The sequence below is a fragment of the Ixodes scapularis genome, unplaced genomic scaffold, assembly GCF_016920785.2.
Source record: "Ixodes scapularis isolate PalLabHiFi unplaced genomic scaffold, ASM1692078v2 PGA_scaffold6__148_contigs__length_123643588, whole genome shotgun sequence".
Lineage (NCBI taxonomy): Eukaryota > Metazoa > Arthropoda > Arachnida > Ixodida > Ixodidae > Ixodes > Ixodes scapularis.
This window is the reverse complement of record NW_024609881.1, coordinates 24,901,745-24,920,799: the sequence shown is the minus strand read 5'-3', so window position 1 is coordinate 24,920,799 and position 19,055 is coordinate 24,901,745. Positions and strand designations below refer to the sequence as shown.

At 45.6% G+C, this 19,055-nt stretch overlaps 1 protein-coding gene across 1 annotated transcript; it reads left to right on the top strand.

Annotated features, from left to right (window-relative positions):
* Positions 1–19: 19 nt before the first annotated feature.
* On the top strand, positions 20–17,123 carry LOC8052155 (glucose-induced degradation protein 4 homolog). Its single transcript, XM_002435752.5, has 5 exons — positions 20–439; positions 3,506–3,673; positions 6,176–6,277; positions 7,279–7,409; positions 16,532–17,123. The coding sequence occupies exons 1-5, from the start codon at positions 20–22 to the stop codon at positions 16,593–16,595; spliced, it is 885 nt and encodes a 294-aa protein (XP_002435797.2). The 3' UTR covers positions 16,596–17,123.
* Positions 17,124–19,055: the final 1,932 nt, after the last annotated feature.

The following is a 19,055-nucleotide window of genomic DNA, read 5'->3' as shown; positions in this document are numbered from 1 at the left end:
ACAGCAGTATTACACAATCATGACGTCACCAGTCAAAACTCGGGGAGACCAAAATAGACGCCGAACGCACACCAGTCGTAGACGCCTTTGTTCACCCCGAGTGCTTCAGCACTGCAGCCACTGCAGCCTCCTCAACCTCAGCGTCTCAGCAACGTCAGGAGGCGAGCGCGGCAGGCGGCGTTCGCTTCCGGCGCAACATGGCGGATTGCTAACGCGCGATCGCACGTCGGTGCGGCATCCTACCCTTTTTTTTTTTCTCGAAGTTTTCAAGCTGAACGCCAGAGCCATGCCCGTGAGGACGTCGACGGACCTGGTGCCACCGCCGCCGGCGAATGCCCAGCAGCCCGGAGTCACGCGATCGCTGTTGTACAACGGGTCCCGCTTCCACGGCCACCAGAAGAGCAAGGGCAACTGCTACGACGTCGAGGTGGTGCTTCAGGTGAGCGATCCCCGGCCACGCTGAACGACGCGCACGCGGTGACAGCGCGGTGCCGGTCCCCGTCGAGCGGTCGGGCACAGGAGGACATTAGGCAAGCGGCCTTGCACAAGATCGTCCCCTGCGCAGCGCGCTCTCTTTTCGGCGTTCACGTGCCTCCGCTTGTTTGTTTTTTTGCTCGGCGGCTGAAATACGCACAAACGCCGTTGGCAACGGTGCCCGCTCCTCTGCCGAGCCGCGGTCGCAGCCTGCGACGACAGCGCAAGGACATCCGCGCTCTTGGTCGGGCCGCGTTCTTCGCTGGCGCGCCACTGGCCCGGGCAACTCGCAGACAGCTTGCGCTGGGCCAGGTAGGCGATGGAACGCAGCGGACAGACGCCTGGCTATCGAGAAGCGTTCACGATGCATTCTGACATGCATCAGTTTCGTGAAACCAGGGTTGTACTCAGGAGGCTAGTACACACGATGAGCTTGACATACTGCTTCCAGTCAGCAGAGCTTCTACACAGTCTAATTATTATTAAGAGTGTCACTCGACATACGGGCAGCAAAATGACGTCTGCCTTATTAAGACGGCTTCAGGCCAGGTCAGTTACTGGGAGCTGGCTAGGCAATCAATGAATGTGGCAGAAAAGGCCAAACCACAAAAAGAATGCGAGTATCGGAACCCAACCAGGTAACATTAGTTGCTGCGGCAATTTGTGTGCCACTAAAAGATGCGAGTTGGTTGTTTGGGATGTTTACATGCCACGCTTGCACCTACTTCGCCTGGATACAAGGCCTTTGCACTGTTCCTTCTCCACAGTACTAAACGTAACTTTGTGCGTCTGAACATCGCTGGCCGTTGGCCACGCCGGCGTTAGCTAGAATATGATAAGTCTGGGAGAAGGAGTGAATCGGCGGCTGTGCCAACCATTATTTAACCCTTAGTGTGGCATCATGAGGGAAAGTAAGAAGGCCTTACCAGTATCTAGGTGGTAGTGCCCCGACTTACATGCACCCAGATATTCGATAATTGCACGGCTCGTGCTTTGGCTTTGGCCCGAATCGGCGGCAAATCTGACTCTGCCAACGACCCGCTTCGCCTCCAAAGTTGCGCAAAATCTTTTCCGGCAGGCCAGTGGTAGCATCTGCGCTTCTCCTATGTGTTATTGACAGAATTTATAGAGGAGGCTGAGGGTATACATGCACACTCCACCCCTCCTCCTCTCAGGGTTAGAGCCCTGGACAAACCCCGGGTGAAAGATCGCTCAAAAAGAGGATGCCCAGCATCTTTGCTCAAGGGCGCCAATTTTGTCCTGTCCCCATTCAGACAACGTAGGACGTTGCACAAAAACCGGGGTTAAAAGGTCAAGGTTAGAGGAAAACCGGGTCAAAAGATACACGAAGGGGTTGTTGCACAAGTTGGAAGCCGACACTGTGCAACCAGGTGGCAGCTGTCTTGAAGGTCGTCCGGCACACCTCTTACAAGGTGTTGACCTATATGTTTTTCACTTTGGTTTAAGGAGAAAGGCTCAGCTCCCAAGTAAAACGAGGTTTATACCGGTTCAAAAAATAATAAAAATCAAATTTGAATCTTTGAATTGTTACAAATTAAGGGTGCAGCTGAAAACTGCTCATACGTTGTGAGGAACAAAAACAACCGGCCTGCTTTTGGGCTACGCTGGTTGGCACTTCAGGATGTAGGAATTACAATTTGGCAGCTGACCTATGTTTTCTCGTCACAGAGGAAGGTTTTCATGCTCTAAATGAAGTGTGTGCGAAAGCTCTCGAGTGCTCCTCGGTTTTTCGCTCATTCAGCTGTGTTCCCAAGGAATCCGGAAATAGGCAGCACCGTCTTCTCGACACCAAGGGTATTCGTGAATAGAAGGAACGGTTCATGTTGGTTTAGCAAATTACGATTTCAGAACGCAAAGAAAGCAGGACAGTAACAAAGCAGGGTACGCGTCAGATTTGTGATGTGTTCACTCCATTTTCTTTGTGCTCCGAACTCGTAGTGGTAAGGGAAGGAATTGAGCCACTTCCAGCATGTTTGGAGCATACTAGCCAGCCCGAGCACACGTCAGAACAGCCCCATGCAATTCCTCGCGCCGCACTGTGCAGTGTGGGATTGAGGTCCCGTAGGATTTTCCTATAGGGCATATTGCTGGTCCTATCCGCCGATTCAAGTTTCCAACTTAACTTGGTGGGTGAATTTGATATGTATAAGTACGCACCAGTTCACATTTTTTCGGTCGTTCTGAATGCTGAGTCGCTTTCGGACGGATGCAAGTAGTTACCCGGTTTGGTGGCCCTAGAAGCGATGCCGCATTGAAAAAAACAATAATGTTTGGGTTCGATTTCAGATGGTTACGTGGGGTGTCTACCACCCTGGAAAACTGAGAATTGTCAGGAAATTTGGCAAGTCCGGAAAAGTCGGGGTAATTCCCAGCGCAATCAAAATTGGTTGGGAAAATTGAGCTTTCCTTTCTCCAAGCAACTGGTGTGGCACAGCGTGCCAACGCAAACCTTCGCCTAGAAGCGAGGGTCTTGGTAGAACCGAAATCGCCTCCTCTCGAAACACTTGCGCCAAAACAAACTTCTAAGTTTATGCTCACACCAATATACAGTGGAATCTCTTTAATTCAAACCCTCTTAATTCAAACTCGCAGATAATTCAAACTAACATACCGATCCTGTTTCTATGGAGGAAGCTCCAGGTAATTCAAACTTTGCTTTATTCAAACAAAGTTTTGGTCCCCTCAAATCCAAAATAACGAGATTCCACTGTATTTGCTAGGAGGTTAATTTACTTGGGAAAAAATATCGAAGAATAGACTGGCAGGGTAATAGGATCTGGTGCTTCGCTGCCGCCCTGTTGGCTGTCGATATATCATTGTGTACTCATAAAATGTGCATTTCAGACACGCCCTGTTTCCTTAGGGGTTGGTCGGGAAATTTAGATCAAATAGTTGAAGAATATCTGGAAAAGTCAGGGAATTTGGAGATAGACTTTTGGCGCTCACCCTGTTAAAGGACCCTTCTTTATTTTTGGTTCCAATTTGGTCTGACTTCCCGATCTCTTCCCAGCACGTGGATGAGGCCAACTCGTACCTGTGCGGCTACCTGAAGATCAAGGGGCTGACGGAGGAGTACCCCACCCTGACCACCTTCTTTGACGGGGAGATCATCAGTGGCAAGTACCCGTTCCTCACGCGCAAGTGGGACGCCGACGAAGAGGTGGACAAGAAGCACTGGGTGAGGCCCCTTCGCAGCTTTCAATGGGGCTCCGAATTTCACTTCCTGCATGAAGTGCATAAGGGGCATTGTAATAAACCAGAGCCCTTTGTACTCGTTTGAACCTAAGAAAACTTTAGCGAGGTCAAAGTCCCGATTCGTTGCGCGGAGGTTCGGGCAGCGGAAAGTCTCGGCGTCGAGACGAATCGAAATGGAAAAACATAACGCTCAGCAGCCGTGAAATGGGCGTGGAATTGCGCGTCGTGTGTGCACAGTTGCAGATGAATTCAGTGAAGGTCCTTTTATCATCTTAAAGGGGCCCTGCAATCATATTTAAGCATCTACCTTTTTTGCGGTTTCCACGTCTCTTGGGGTTGGGGCAAGCCAGCGGGCACGGAGAGAGTCACTATATATCGGTGTTTCATATTTTAACCGGACGACGCGGAAACCTCCACCGACAAGGGCAACCCGCGGTACCGAAAGCGCACAAAATGTGACGTCTTTGGTCCTGGGCTTACTACTGGTCAGAGGCACTAAAAGCTTCTTTTTAATCGAAATACAGAATATAAGTGGCGCTAACCGTTTCAATTATTTATAAAAGTAGTTTTTGTTCAGTATTTTAGATCAGAAAAGAAACAAATGCAGTTTATAAAGTACGGAAAGCAGAAATTACACGTCGACACACTCGTCACCAAGCGGTAAAAAAGGCGGCGCATACTACGAAGAAGTAGTGGGATAAGGCGTCGATAGCGCCAACACGGAAAGGTCCCGGATGTACGCGGCGGCGCTGCGGTTACTTACGGCCTTGAGGATCTGACCGGTTCCAAGCATTCCGAAGGCCTTCGGCGCAGGTTTGACTTGCTGTTTGGCCGTTTCGCGGCATGGCATTGCAAAGTGGCTCCCGTTCTGACCTGATCTGTACCCCGTGTTTGCTGTTTGTGGCCAATGAAGTGTCATGCTGAATTAGTGTTTAATTGCGCAGCAAATGCAATGCGAGCCGCCCTGGCTGCCCGCTTCATACAGCTGATACAGCCTATCCAGAACATGCTTTAGTGGCGCTCTCTCGAGCCGTCGACACTGAGTGCAGCAGCCGTGATCGCTCACTGAGCTCACTACCCCTCCTTTAGTTCACGGCCACTCAAGCAACCAAGGGCGTCATGAAGGAGGTTATTTTTTGCTTGTTTTTGTAATATTAATTTGCCTATAACTGTTAAAATAAAGCAAAATTCGAGAAAAAAAGTTTCACTAAGTTACTAAATTTAGTGCGCTCAGGTTCAGTGCAAATTAAAAACCAGTAAAAAAGTCATTGTAGGGCCCCTTTAAGCATGGTGTTTATGTGGCCAAAAATGATTAGTTACGATAACTCCTGCTCCTGCAGGAGTTATCGTAACTAATCATCAGGAGTTATCGTAACTAATTGCTCCTGCGTCGCTCAAACGGTGTCCGGTAGAGTATTTCGACGGTAATGAAGGGTATCACTTACCCTCATTACCTGCGTCCATTGTTGATTGCACTCTCTTTTATTCAAGTGTTAGCAACCGTGTTTTCCCCATTGTTTCTGCTGTTATAGAGTTTCTTCACCACGCCCCTTTGTAGTGCCCCCGAGGGTAAACTAAATAAATGAATACGACCATGTTTCCTTGGCTAACCTGGAAACCTCCCTCCATCCCCCCCCCCCCCCCCCCCCCCCCCCCCCCCCGCATATTATCCGTAGGGTGAGTTGTCCATATTAATGAGACAAAGATGCACGTAGTACCCAGTTCATACCCAATAATGTTATCCATGTAGTGGAATATCCATATTAACATGGCCATCTGGAGGGGAGACGAGGGTCTTTAACTTTTTTTTTTTATTTTTCATTTATCGTGCTGATGTTTTGTATACTGATGTATTTTTTATGGTGATTTCAAATATGCAATTAGTTTTCAGATAGCTTTACTTGGTCCTGAGTTATCGATAAATTTGTAATCTTAATTAGGTCTTCCTTAGAGTTAAATTCTTTGGAATACATCAGAAATTTTTTTAGAATTGCATATTCCAAGACATGCTTTGTGTGGTGTTGCCATTTTTGTTGCCTTATATGTCGTACAATTATTTTAATTACTTAGTCTCAAAAAGATATAGCCTCCCGTTTTGTGCAACCTGTTTGCAAATGTTTTTTTTACCAATGTAATATAATTAAACCAGGCTAAAAATAGCATCTCTGCACAAGGCATGTATGGATGAATGCAGTTCTATAAAATTTTCTGATATATTTGAAGAATTTTACGCTAGCGACCTTTAAGGCGGATCTAATTAAAATTGCAAATTTATTGATAACTGAGGATCTAGTATAGCGATCTGAAAACGGATTGCATCTTTTAAATCACCACTGAGAAATACATCAGTACACAAAACTTCAATACAATTAATGAAAAAAAAATTAAATTTAAACACCAGTTTTTTTTTAATGTGGCACAACTGTACTGCAAGAGGCGACGGGATCCATGCACGGCATGACTCTGTCCATGCTTGTTCTGGCAGAGCAAGTTCCTGTCCTTCTACCAGTACGCCAAGACGTTCAATGCAGACACCTTCAACTACATGGAGCTGCGGACGACGGACTACGTCTTCATGCGTTGGAAGGTGAGTGGTGCCACTCTCTGGCAGCCTTTGCGGTTGCAGGGCCCTGTCCTTGCGTGCACACCGTCCCGTTTGGAAACTGCTTTACTCCTAAGTACGCCGCTGCAATGTTCACACTTTTCGAAGTGTTGATTACGGTGGGGCAGCCCCGTAAAGTGCACATCCTACGGTGTGCCGGTGCACTGTGGAAAAGCAACACCTGTGGAGCGCTTCTCTTTGCGTCTTGCTTCTCAGCAGTGTACCAATGGTCCTTAAGAAGTGCACCCAACGAAGTTAACACGCCACAATCGATACTTTGAAAAGAAGGAATACCGGAGTGCACCTCGAAACGAACATGGAATAGCGTATTATTTTAAAAAACTATTCGAACGTTTGCGCAATTCTAGTAACTCGTAATTGCAGTTCGTCGCATTTTTCGAGAAAAGGTCGGTTCACACGCTTGTGTTTTGCTCACGACCGAGTTCTTGCGATCTCTTACAACGAGCAGACACGCGGCGCCACCTACCGGGTGGATGTGGAGCACTTGGCGGTCCCGTACATTTCCCATCTTTTCCGCGCATCATTCTTTCTTTCTCAACTCGAAGAGCTTTCGACGGCGTTATAGACGGCCATTCCTCTCGGACGATACGGACGTTTGGTCTCGCAAACTGTTGTTTTTTTCTTTTATTTTCGGAAACGAAGGGAAAGTTGGAAGTCGGGAGATAGGAGAGTCTCCGTCGACAGGACTAGTCTTTAAAGAGGGGGGGGGGGGGACAAAAATAATTATAATGCGTACAGTATACAAAAGCTAGTTGTTTTAGACAGTTCGGTCCTCGTCGGATAGCAGACGACGACATTCCCATCGAACTGTCCCAAAAGTTACAAAAGTTACGCGGTCTGGGGCCACCTTGTAGACGGCACCGGCGTGCTCTGTCGTTGTAAGAAATCGCATCTCGAAAACTCGGGGTCACAAGCGGACGCAAGTGTGCGAATAGGCCTCGAGACCCCGGCGGTTCCCGTTGCAGGAGCACTTCCTGGTGCCGGACCACACGATCAAGGACATCAATGGGGCGTCCTTTGCGGGCTTCTACTACATCTGCTTCCAGAAGTCGACGGCCACCATCGAGGGATACTACTACCACCGCAGCTCGGAATGGTGAGTGGCTCCGGTTACTTGCACCCAGGCCTGCCGTCTTTTTATTCTTCTATTTTAATGTATTTCGCAATATTACGGTGCTTGTAATGCATCTTCCACTGGTGTGCTTGGCCATAGCGGGAATATTAAAATATTAAAATGCAAAAAAACTAAACAAAGAAAACACACACACACATTGGGTCGGAAGTGGGGGGCGGCAACGATTTCCGGACTTCGGTCAAAGATTTGTAGAAGTTGCCCTCTGACAGTTTTGAAGTAAAGAATAGGAAACCGATTTTGCCTGCATGCCTTAGTTGTGTAAAAAAAAAGAATAAATATTGGCATTTCTTGCCCCCCTCAACTCACTCCCAGTCCCACTCCCACTCCTAGTGACTCCAGTCTCACTCCCACTCCTAGTGACGTAATTTGGGGTGCCATGTAGGTTCCCGTATGCTCTCTCGGAGGACGCTTCCTCCCCCCTGTCTGCTAACATTAGCGGGCGCTATGCTGCAGCTTAGAGCCGAGCGCAAGCTTCTCGCCGTAGTTCCTTTGGCTGCCACTTGCGGCTGCAGGTAGGGGAAAAAGCTCGACTTCTATTTTGTGATTATGGAGCGGAATCACAACATTTTTTAATGAAGAAGATGTTTTCTCTATTTTTCGGGACACGATAAACATCGTAAAAATGACGAGATGCAAATTCTTTTAATCTTAAAATCATTGCACCCCCCCCCCTTTAATGTCCTTGGTGTAACGTTCCGAACGCAAAAAGAGGTTGCATTAATAACGGGTTTTGTTTCGGATTCTGGCAAGCTAATTCTAAAACAGAAAGTGATTACTTATATTTGATGCTAACACTCCAGCAGTACACATTCCCCCCTGCAATTCGTTACGAAGAGGTCCATTTGACTCGAGGTCCACCTAAAGGCGGCACTACCGTTGCGCTGTCGCTGATGTGAGGACAGAAGCATGGCCGCCCCGTAGACTTTCCACGTTCACGTCCCAGACGGCATAGATTTTTGCGTTTATTTTGTGGCATATAGTATTGGTGGGAAAACAATTTTAGCGGAAAATGGTGCGGTGCTGTTCGGTGCCGCACCATTTTGAGAATTAAAAGTAACTGTTGGGCTAGTTGGCTACACATTGTATAAAAATTCAAAAGCGCAAACACCAATGAAAAGAAGAGGGGACAGGACAGAGTGCTTACTCCAACTGGAAGTTTAATGCAATCCCCGAGGAAGACATAAAAGAAGAATTAGGCATCTGTAGGTAAAAAAGAAGAAGAAAAATTATTGTTATAGTTTATAGATGCATTAAAAAAATTTAAACTAAATCTGACCCCTTGACACTAGCGAAAAAAGAATGTGATAAAAATTGAGAAGTATAAACAAAATCAATGGGTCAAAGATCAGGTTAGAAAACATTAAAGCGACCCGCGTTAAGAAAAAAGGTAGAGGTATCTCATCTCTTTCTCGGACAGCGCTATTGATGGTGCGCTTATGCAAGCTCCCCCGAGAGACCATATGGTTTTCGCTTCATAGAGTTCTCGGGATCTTTTTTTTATGGTAATGCTTGAGGATCTTAGTCTGTTGGAATATGGGTATTCAGTGGCAGTCCCGGACATGTATGGCGAGATGTCCCGATGGTGATGATTTCAGAGAAAGGTGATGCTCTCGACGAAAGTCCGACGTAGACTTTCCCACATGTGAATGGAATTTCGTACACTACATTGATGTTGCAGTTGACGTACTTGTGCGTATGCTTGACGGTGCAGTTGTTATTTTCATTTTGCAAATTAATCTTAGGACACAATTTTTTTAGTTTGGAGCTGATAGTACCACTGGTACTTCATACTTTGAGGCTATCCGTTTGAAGTTGTGGGATATGTCGTGGAAGTAGGGTATCACTGCCGACCACGTTTTCTTCTCGCAATTCAAAATTCAATATTGTTTGATGTAGCAGAATGTCTGACAAGTCCCAAGGGAAGAGGAAAACGAAATTGCGAGAAGAAAACGCGAGAAGAAGAAAACGAAAACGAGTCAGATTGAGTTTAAATTTTTTTAATGCATCTATAAACTATAACAATAATTTTTCTTCTTCTTTTTTACCTTCACATGCCTAATTCTTCTTCTATGTCTTCCTCGGGGAATGCATTACACTTCCAGTTGGAGTAAGCGCTCTGTCCTGTCCCCTCCTCTTTTCCTTGGTGTTTGCGCTTTTGAATTTTTATACTATTTTGAGAATCGCCAGTGTGTATGCATTGTCTGCTCTAGGCAAGCGTTGGGAAGCATAGATCACTGCTACGAATGCCTCTTTCCGGGTGAACTGCACTATTTATGTTAAATACTTGTTTCTTTTAAAAGGGATGTTTCGGTTCACTAGCATAAAAATGCAACAAAACAAGGGATTAGAAGTTGGATACTTACATAATACTGGTACCGTGAGTTGCAAAATCGCAAGTCCTACACATCTTTTTTTTTTTTTTTTCGCACAATTTTTAGTTTTTGCAGCAATATAAATATTGTGCTAGGAGAGAACTTAGTGCTGTATGGGAAATTACCATGCTATTACTAGCTTCTACGAGTAAGAAAGTTCCACCACAGCCAATGTTTTCCTCTAATGTGCCATAGTGTGCTGAAGTTTTTCGGAGTCAGAACAATTCCACTTACGTTGTGGGAGGTGAGAGTGTCTGTTCTAGTTATGATCTGCAAATTGTTCGTTGGTAGGACACACTGTTCTAATATATCTGCCACGAGTGGAATAAATGAGTTTAATCGAGCGACGCAGCAGCATTCGTGTTATTAGGCACGCTTGTCGGTAGTGTGAATTTACCCACTTTAATTTTCTAGAGAGAGGGCCATGGATGTAAAGAGGCTAATATTATAAATTTCTGCCTAAATCTTCTACTGAAACATAGTTTGCTCTGCGACTCCAACAAACAACCAGCACCGCGACAAGGGCAGCATCGGCCGTAGCGACACTCTTTTACTGATGAGGACAGGCGACTCTCACCAGACTTTGTGATAATTCTTCGCCCGAACCTTATGCATATCAGGACTGGGCAGTTCATCGATTAACCTTCAGATTATTCGAGTTACGCTTTATTTCTAATACAGTTTTTTTTGCCATTTAATCGGACTCTTGCGCTAAAAAAAGTCGGGACAAAAAGAAAAAAGTAAAAAATCTCTGCTTTGATATTTCTGACATATTTTGTTTCTTTTACAACACAGGCTTCCATGGTAAACCTCTCCAGCATGCTTGTGATTGTCATTGAGGTTGATTATACTGTTTAAATAAATAACTTAAAAATGACTCCACTTTTTGAAAGACTTCCCATGTTCATATTTGTAGGCGTCACAACGTGAAGTTGAAATGGGACTGCAGTATGTCATTTATGACATAGTTATATATAGGGATGCCGCGAACTTTTTTCGAATCGAAGTTTTGATGATCGAATCAAGCGGTTCGAAAGGTTCGAAAGACTTCGAATTTTCGAACTTTCCATATCGAGAAATTCGACGGAAGTCGACTTTTCGAACTTTTTAAACTAGGAAGTTCGACACTTTTTGAAATTTCGAACTTATTACGCTGCAAAATTCGATGCTTGTCGAACTTTCGAACTTGATTGACTAAAAAATTTGGTGATTTTCGAACTTTCGAATTTCTTGCACAAAAAGTTTGAAGCTTTTCGAACTTCCGAACTTCCTACGCTAAGAATTTCGAAAATTGTCGAACTCTCGATGCCTGAAAAGTCAAAAGTTCGACAAACTTCAAACTTTTAGAGTAAAAGTTCAAAGTTCGTCGAACTTTGAAAGACTGGCGGTCGGTTTCATTTGAATTCAAGCAGTGAGGTACATTCGTAATATTTTTTTTTGCAATTTTATGTGGGGTGCCGCATTCCTTGCGAAAGATAATGCCGTTTATTTCACTCATCTGGCATGCTTGGTTTTAGAAAAATAGATTCCCGAAGGATCAAGGAAGGACAACGGGTTTTTGACAATTGTCGTTTGTGCCATATTTGAAGCGCGCTATAGCCGAAGCTATTTATGGTAGAGATGTTAAACTTTTTAAGAATGATCTATGTATAGCCTAGGTGAGTGTCGTCTTAAGATATGATTATTGTTGTTCAAGACGAGTTTCAAAAACATATCCAAACATGTACCTACAGACAATTATGCCCTAAACTTGGTATTGTTTTTCACCTACATTGTTTGGGGTATCGCATTTAAATTAACACCAGAGACAATACATATCATTACCATCTGCAGAATAAAAAATAATGTATTTATTGCTCTTTTCACGTTGGGAGGAATAAATTAACTCATGGGAGAAGATTTCTAAAATTGTTCAAGTTCAGCACGGCAGAAAAATTTTTTTTTTCTCATTTTACGTTCTTGGGACGTGCTTCTTTTGGCCTGTACACATTTTGGTAGGAGAAACTTGTTTCATAGTTCTGGGCCTCTGAATATGCAAGAATACAACACTTCCGGCGGGTTCTTGATAGTTTTTTTTTCTCTCCAGCTTTTTATTTTTGCATTTATTGTTATGTTTATTTATTGATTATTTTTTACCAATAGCACAGTTATTTAGGTCGAAAAGACATAGCTTTGAACTTTCGAGCCACCGAGCATGTGACGAGTAGTGCCTCCTGACAACGAGTTTCTAAAGGCCTGTTCACAAATGTAGCAGAGCACTACAAGCATATAGTTTTGTAAGGTACGTTGTTGGGCTAGTTGGTTCACCTTAGTAAAACATATAAAATAGCGCAACAGAAACAAGGACAAGAAGTAAACAGGACAGGCGCTAACTTTCAACTAATGATTGATCGGGTGAAAAATTAATCAACTTTTACGTGGTGCTGCTTTGCCTGTCGTGTGTATATATGTGTTCGATTTTCCAGAATAAAACTAGTTGAAAGTTAGCGCCTGTCCTGTTTACTTCTTGTCCTTGTTTCTGTTGCGATATTTTATATGTTTTACTATATGTTTCACTACAAGCATAGCGCTGACGTTGTGCTAAGCACGTGCCGACGGGAGCGTTCACCAGCTTTGTATCGCACCGTCAAAACTGTTGCTCATGGCGCACGATAAGCACCTGACGGCGCCTGAGCAGCGTTACATCAGCGCTTCGCTTATGTAACGCTGCTGATGTAACTATTTTCCTACCTCCCCCTTAGCTTTAATCCTCCACTCAAATGCGAATTGTGAAATCACGTCGTCGTGACATTCTTCGGCTCTGGTGCGATGACTCTTAGCTTCCACCGTGCTTTTTATGTAGAAAATTGTCATTTCCCAATGACAATAAGTTCCATCAGGGCACTCATTGGCCACGAACGCGAATCCGAATATTTGTCGATAAATTGATTGTTGACGAGCGCATACGTCCGAGTGATGCAGTTCTCGTGTCCAATGCGTGAGCTGGGCTCGGCTGACGTCAGGTTGGCACCGCTGACGCGCTTTGGGAACCGCGGATGTATCATAGTGAAAAGGCGGAGAGCTTTCGAAGGAAAGAAGGTACAAAATACTCCGCTATATTTTCAGATGTTAGTACTGAAAAGCTGGCTTTTGACTTTTTACCGTCTTTCTTTTAACCAACTAAACGATATGCGATTAGTAAAGTCCCAATTTAAAATAATTTATCTCAGCCCAAAATTCGTTTCATGGCCCCTTTAACAATGACCATCTACGCGATCTTTTATGCGGTGAAGAGCGACAGTAGCTATACATATGCGTAAATAATTTCAGATTCAAATAAGCTCGACCATGCCCTCTTTCCCGTGGGGGGGGGGGGGGAGAGAGAGAGAGAGAGAGAGAGGAAGAAAGACTGGAGCTCCATCCCCCCCCCCCCCCCCCCGTTTTTCCTCTTCCGGCGCCACTGGTATGGTAGAACGCTCCTCGACCTCAAGTTGCGTCAGCTTCTGTGCTTTTTGCTCGGCGTTTCTTCCGCCCCAGAAAATAAACTTCCAAGCAATTACAAACAAAAAAATTGTCAAGGTGCAGGCGAGCTGGTGTATGTTGATCATGATGCAAAATCCCGAGACTGGGAATGAAATTCGCAAGAAATAGTGTAAGAAGAAAGAAAAAAGGGGACAGGACAACGTCTCAAACCCAGCTGAGTTGAGTTTGAGACGTTGTCCTGAGCTGAGTTTTCAGCTGAGTTGAGTTTGAGACGTTGTCCTGTCCCCTTTTTTCTGTCTTCTTACACTTTTTCTTTCAAATTTCATTCCCATCTCAGGATTTTGCATCATGTACAAACTAAACTTACTATATACCAGCGTCACTCGGGCGGCATTCGATCGGATAAATACCAGCGTGCAAGGGGGTAGGGGGGCAGTTTGCCAAATCACTTCAAGGTTTTTCTGAACCTCAACCACCTGCCTGCCCCTGGCCGTTTCGAACTGGACGAATATCGTTAAACAGTGCATTCGTAGGATCACTACTTCGTAATGCACGTTAATGACCACCCCAGGCTGGCGGTCACAATTACTGATCTATTGTTACACGTCACTGCATTGGCAAATATTCCAGCCCATCCCGGGCACTTGTCGTCTCATTTAATTGCCTGACCAACTTCGCGCAGGCTAAATAACACACCCAAACTTTTCTAAACCTCATTTTGTGAAAACCAGTGAGGCATGAAAACTTTATTTGAAACTGAAACTGTAGCAGAACATGAAAACCGGACTTCGAACTTTGCGCACTTGTACTTCACACCAACCAAAAACATTCATTTTTTTTTTTTTTTTTTTAATTTAGCTTTAAAAGAGAATCAAAACCTTCAATCTTTTCAAACTTTATGTAGAAAGAAATTCGAAATCTTAGAATTTATCGAACGAAACGTTCGAATTTTTTAAATTTTAGATCCAAAGAAATTCGAAACATTCGAATCTCTCGAATTTCAAATTAGGGAAGTTTGAAATCTTCGAATTTATCGAACCTCAAGTAAACAAATAATCGAACGCAAACTTTTAGAAACCGTGAAAGCTTCAAACTTTTCGACTTCGAAACCCCACAATTTTGGAAAGTTGCGAATTTTTCGAATTCGAACCTCCCTACGGTCGAAAATATCGAAACTTTTCGAAATCGAACATCAGTTTGGTTCGAAAATATCTAAACCTTTCGAATTCGAACCTAGGGTGGTTCGCGGCATCCCTGGTTATATAGTAAAAAAATGGGATTTTATTGTCTTTCATGTAATACGACTCGAGAAAAGTTAACTAACAGATTTATCGATTGATCAGTCTATTAAAGGTGGCGATCAGTCGGGTTAATTTTTTAATCAACATTCATTGTTCTATGAAGGCTATGGATTGTGCGAGATAACAAAAATATATAGGACCAGCAGTTCTACAAACCTTAGCACTAAGGTTATGGAAGTATCCCGACTTAATATTTATAGCTTTGCTGACTTTTTATGCATGTGAAGCGATACAACACAACCTTTAATAAGAACAAAGAACAATGAGGAGAGTTCAACTCAGCCGGAAACAGGCTTGCGTCATCGAGGTCCATGCTTCTGACTGTGCGCCCATAGCAGACAACGCACGGCAGCATCGCTGCCTTCGCACGTTTCCCATTTCATCCCCACAGTAGCAACACAATTGCGAGCGACACGCCTCAGTTTGGTGATGGCATTTTGTAAACCATACGATTTCAGCAGGTGTACAAGGATAGTGAATAGAACCAGCTGAACATATGTAGGGAAAGGCAAAGAAACCGAGAAAAATAGGCAGAAAGCACTCGCATCTAAAGAACATGAAAAGAAGCACAGCCGTGCCATGGTCGTGGGGACGAAAGGCGACCATGGCATCTATAGCAAAACCTCATCATGTCACTGTAGCCTCAGTCCAGCTCCTCTGTTGCGTTGGACATGGTATCTGGTATCGAGGCTGCAAGATAAAGGCAAAATCATGACAGTTTGCTGCACGGCAGCCTTTTTGTCTGGTTTAACGGCGCAAGTCAACTCCAGAAAATCAAGCAACGAGTTGAACGGTGTCTGAAATTTCAGACAACGTTCTAGCTAGGATGTGTTCAATTGTTTTGTTGCACTTTCACTTATGTATCTCGCATCTTTTATGCGGGCTATTCCTCACAATATTACAGTAAGCTCGAATTCCGAGCTGGAAAGATGGTTTTCGTGTGGGGCTCGTCAGAATATGAGGCACTGAAGAGAATCGGCCATCTGCATTAAGTCCTTATTTCACAGTGTGTACAGATCAGCTCTGAACTTGCTTTATTTTCTTTCTGAGCACGGAAAACAAATTTGTTGATACACATAGACGATGCGAGAAAGCTGCCAAAAAAAAGATGCTGCTTGTGTTAGAAAAAACCGGGAAGGCCAAAAGAATGTGGCGCCCAACTCGAGAAGTCTCCGATTTGCTGCGGCACCTCGCAAGTGCAGTGTCAAGAGTTTACCCGGGAAGCTGAACTCGACGCCCAGTTCAACTTGCCGAAAAGTCAAACTCGACTGCGCACTTGGAAAGTCGGACTTGCTGGGAAGTTTAATCCAGGGAGGTAAAGATGGGAGCACAATGTGGCGAATGTTAAACACCGACATCGGTGCTCTTGAGAGAAAGAAGGGGAGAGAGAGTGACAGAAAAGCAGAGGGAAAAGAACAGACGACAGGTTAGGCGTGTTCCTTTTGCCACGAGGAGCAAAGTTGTTTGAATGCTCGTCAACTTTATTTATTTTTATGCGATGCACGACGCCGGTGCTTTCGTGCAAAATAAAGCTAGAAAAACACTCGTTACGAACTTTGCAAGGGATATTTTCCCAGTTTCTTTGCTTATATCATAGCGTCGTTGGCGATATGGTCTTATCGGGACCACGGACATCCGTGTCTATGCCCCACCATCCTGAAGCGGCCGAAATGCGTGGGACCTTTCCTTCTGGATCGAAGGTCTCCAAACATTTTGGCTAAGAGGCCGGATGTGTGATCTCTTGCAGTCTCGAGGGTTCAGGGGAAAAAAGAGTAATTAGTAAAATCAAAGCAAAACTATGTGGATAACCCTAAATTAGCATTTAAACATGGAAATTAACGTTAGAGTAAGTATTAAACAACCGGGCCGGTGTTAAGAGACTCCCGCTCTAGATCATAATATTAACTCTGCGGTTTAATCGAACCTCAACGCTTCCCTTTTCTTGCAGGTACCAGTCTCTGACGCTGACGCACGTGCCCGAGCACAGCATCCAGATCTACGAGTTCCGGTGAAAGGGAGCCCAAGCAGACGCAACGTCGCAGACGACGGGCCCCGCGCCCGAGGTTGCCCGACGACGCAGAGCGAGTCCTGCCAAAGAAACGCAAGCGCCCCCGAACCCTCGCCCGCGGACACCGGCCCAGCCTCCGAGGAGTGCGTGCCATTCGCTGCCGGAGAAAAAAAAGAAAAGGACGGTGCGCGAACACTGTGCGTCAAGACGCACCGCAGCCGGCCATATTCTAGTCTTAATCGCCGTTGCCCGCGGCCCCGGACGGAGTCGGGGCGTTCCTCGTGTGGCGACGGTTGTCGGAAAAGAGGCCCCATGGCAAACGCCCGGCAGGGGACTACGCTCCGGGATTGTGTGGGCGGGTTCCGTACGTCAGCTGCGACGCAGGGACGGAGCGGGGCTTTCTTGTACAGTAATTTATATGCGCAAGACTGGGTCGCGTCGACCGGCACGCGGACGGACGCCGGCCAAGGACTGCCCGTCCAAGAAACGGCGAGGATTGGCTTTCGTGCCCCAATAAACTAGATTTGGGAAATCTGAGTCAGGTGTCCTGGCAGGGGTTTACGAGGACTTTCAGTGTCTGGAACACACTCAGGTCACCCTTCAACCCCACAGTTTGCTCGGCCACAAGTTGGGACGCCACGACGACAGTGACGGCGGTATGTACTAGTCACTAGATCCTGGGGAAGTAGCGCCCTGCCTGCTAGCCAGACACAAACAAATACTAACATACAGACGACCAAACCTTGTAAGTTGATTCGCAGATCAGTCTCGGTTGCCGTGGCAATCGCCATTTCGGTCCATTCAAATCTTCGAAAGGGTCGTTCTAAACCAGTTGCACCAAGATCTCTGCGAAGCATCATCATAGTGAAAGCGTTCCTTACCAATATACTAAGCATCTTTGGCACTGTGTGTTATCATGCTTATCTCCACAGATTTGTCGTTTTTGCATATTTAAAGACAGAAAAATATGTTTTCAATGTCACCGACGCGGCACGTGGTGGCGGTGCGAATACGTGGGCTCGTTTAGCCAATGTGTGGATAACGAAATCTCTGTATTCGAGAAATATCTTTATAAAGCAACTCGTCACCGGGAATTTGGATTGTCTCGCCAAGAGATGAAGGAGAAACTGCTCTTTCATAAACCAGCGACTTTCGCGGTATGTTGCCTCCACCATGTCGTGTTGCAGACGCTTAACGAAGCATCGTCGTCTACCTATGAGATAACACGACATGTTGTGTTATTGCGAAGCCCGCTCGTTCCAGGGGGGCCATAAGCTCCGCCCATCGGCCAAATTCTCTCGGTATAAACGGCTCTGCGTGTGCCTTGCATCAGGTGCCGGCTGCCAGGTGGTGCTAGTGCATCCTCGAATTCCAAGGACAGCTCTGCCCTTAGACACAGGTTCTTGTTCGACAACACCCTATGGCAGAAGAGTAGCGTCGACCAGTGCTGTGCCTTCAATGCTCTATCCTGAATTAGCTTTTTTTTTTCTCTCGCATGCTTCAGACATAGTATTTCAAGCCGGTGTGCACGAGCAGTGCAACTTAATGGTACCTTGCAAGCAATTTCGATGTCCTGTGTTGACACACGCATCTTAAAGGGGCCCTGCAAGCACTTTTTTACTGGTTTTTAATTTGCACCAAACCTGAGCGCACTGACCGTAGTAACGTAATGTAACTTTTCTTTTCTCGAAATTCGCTTTATTTTAAAAGTTATAGGCAAATTAAAATTACAAAAGCAAGCAAAAAATAACCTCCCTCATGACGTCCTTGTTTGCTTGAGTGGCCGTGAACTAGAGGAGGGATAGTCAGCTCAGCGAGCGCTCACGGCTGCCGCATGCGTGTCGACGGCGCGAGAGGGCGCCACTAAAGCGTGTTCTGCAGAGTTCTGGATAGGCTGTATACAGCAGGCAGCCAGAGTGGCTCTCACTGCATTTGCTGTGCGATTAAACACTAATTCGGCATAACACTTCATTGGCCACAAACGACAGCAAACACGGGGTAACGACCTGTTCAGAATGGGAGCCACTTCGCGCTGCCATACCGCGAAATGGCCAAAACGCAAGACAAAGCTACTCGCTGAAGGCCTTCGGAACGCTCGGAGCCGGTCGGATCCTCCACTCCGTAAACGACCGCAGCGCCGCCGCGTACATCCGGGATCTTTCCGTGTCGGCGCCTGATGCCACTACTCATTCCTAGTATGCGCCGCCTTTTCCATCGCTTGGTGGCGGGTATGTCGACGGGTCATTTCTTGCTTCCGTACTTTATAAACTGCATTTGTTTCTTTCCTGATCTAAAATACTGAACAAAAACTACTTTTATAAAATATTGAAACGGTTCGCGCCACTTGTTTTGTATTTCGACTAAAAAGAAGCTTCTAGCAGCTCTGACCAGTAGTAAGCCCAGGACCAAAGACGTCACATTTCGCGCGCTTTCGGTACCGCAGGTCGCCCTCGTCGGCGGAGGA

Excerpts from the sequence above, each read along its gene's own strand:
- LOC8052155 (XM_002435752.5), top strand. The coding sequence starts at position 20 with ATGACGTCACCAGTCAAAACTCGGGGAGACCAAAATAGACGCCGAACG. Across the intron at positions 3,674-6,175 it reads AGGTGGACAAGAAGCACTGG|AGCAAGTTCCTGTCCTTCTA; the intron begins GTGAGGCCCCTT and ends TTGTTCTGGCAG. Across the intron at positions 6,278-7,278 it reads ACGTCTTCATGCGTTGGAAG|GAGCACTTCCTGGTGCCGGA; the intron begins GTGAGTGGTGCC and ends TTCCCGTTGCAG.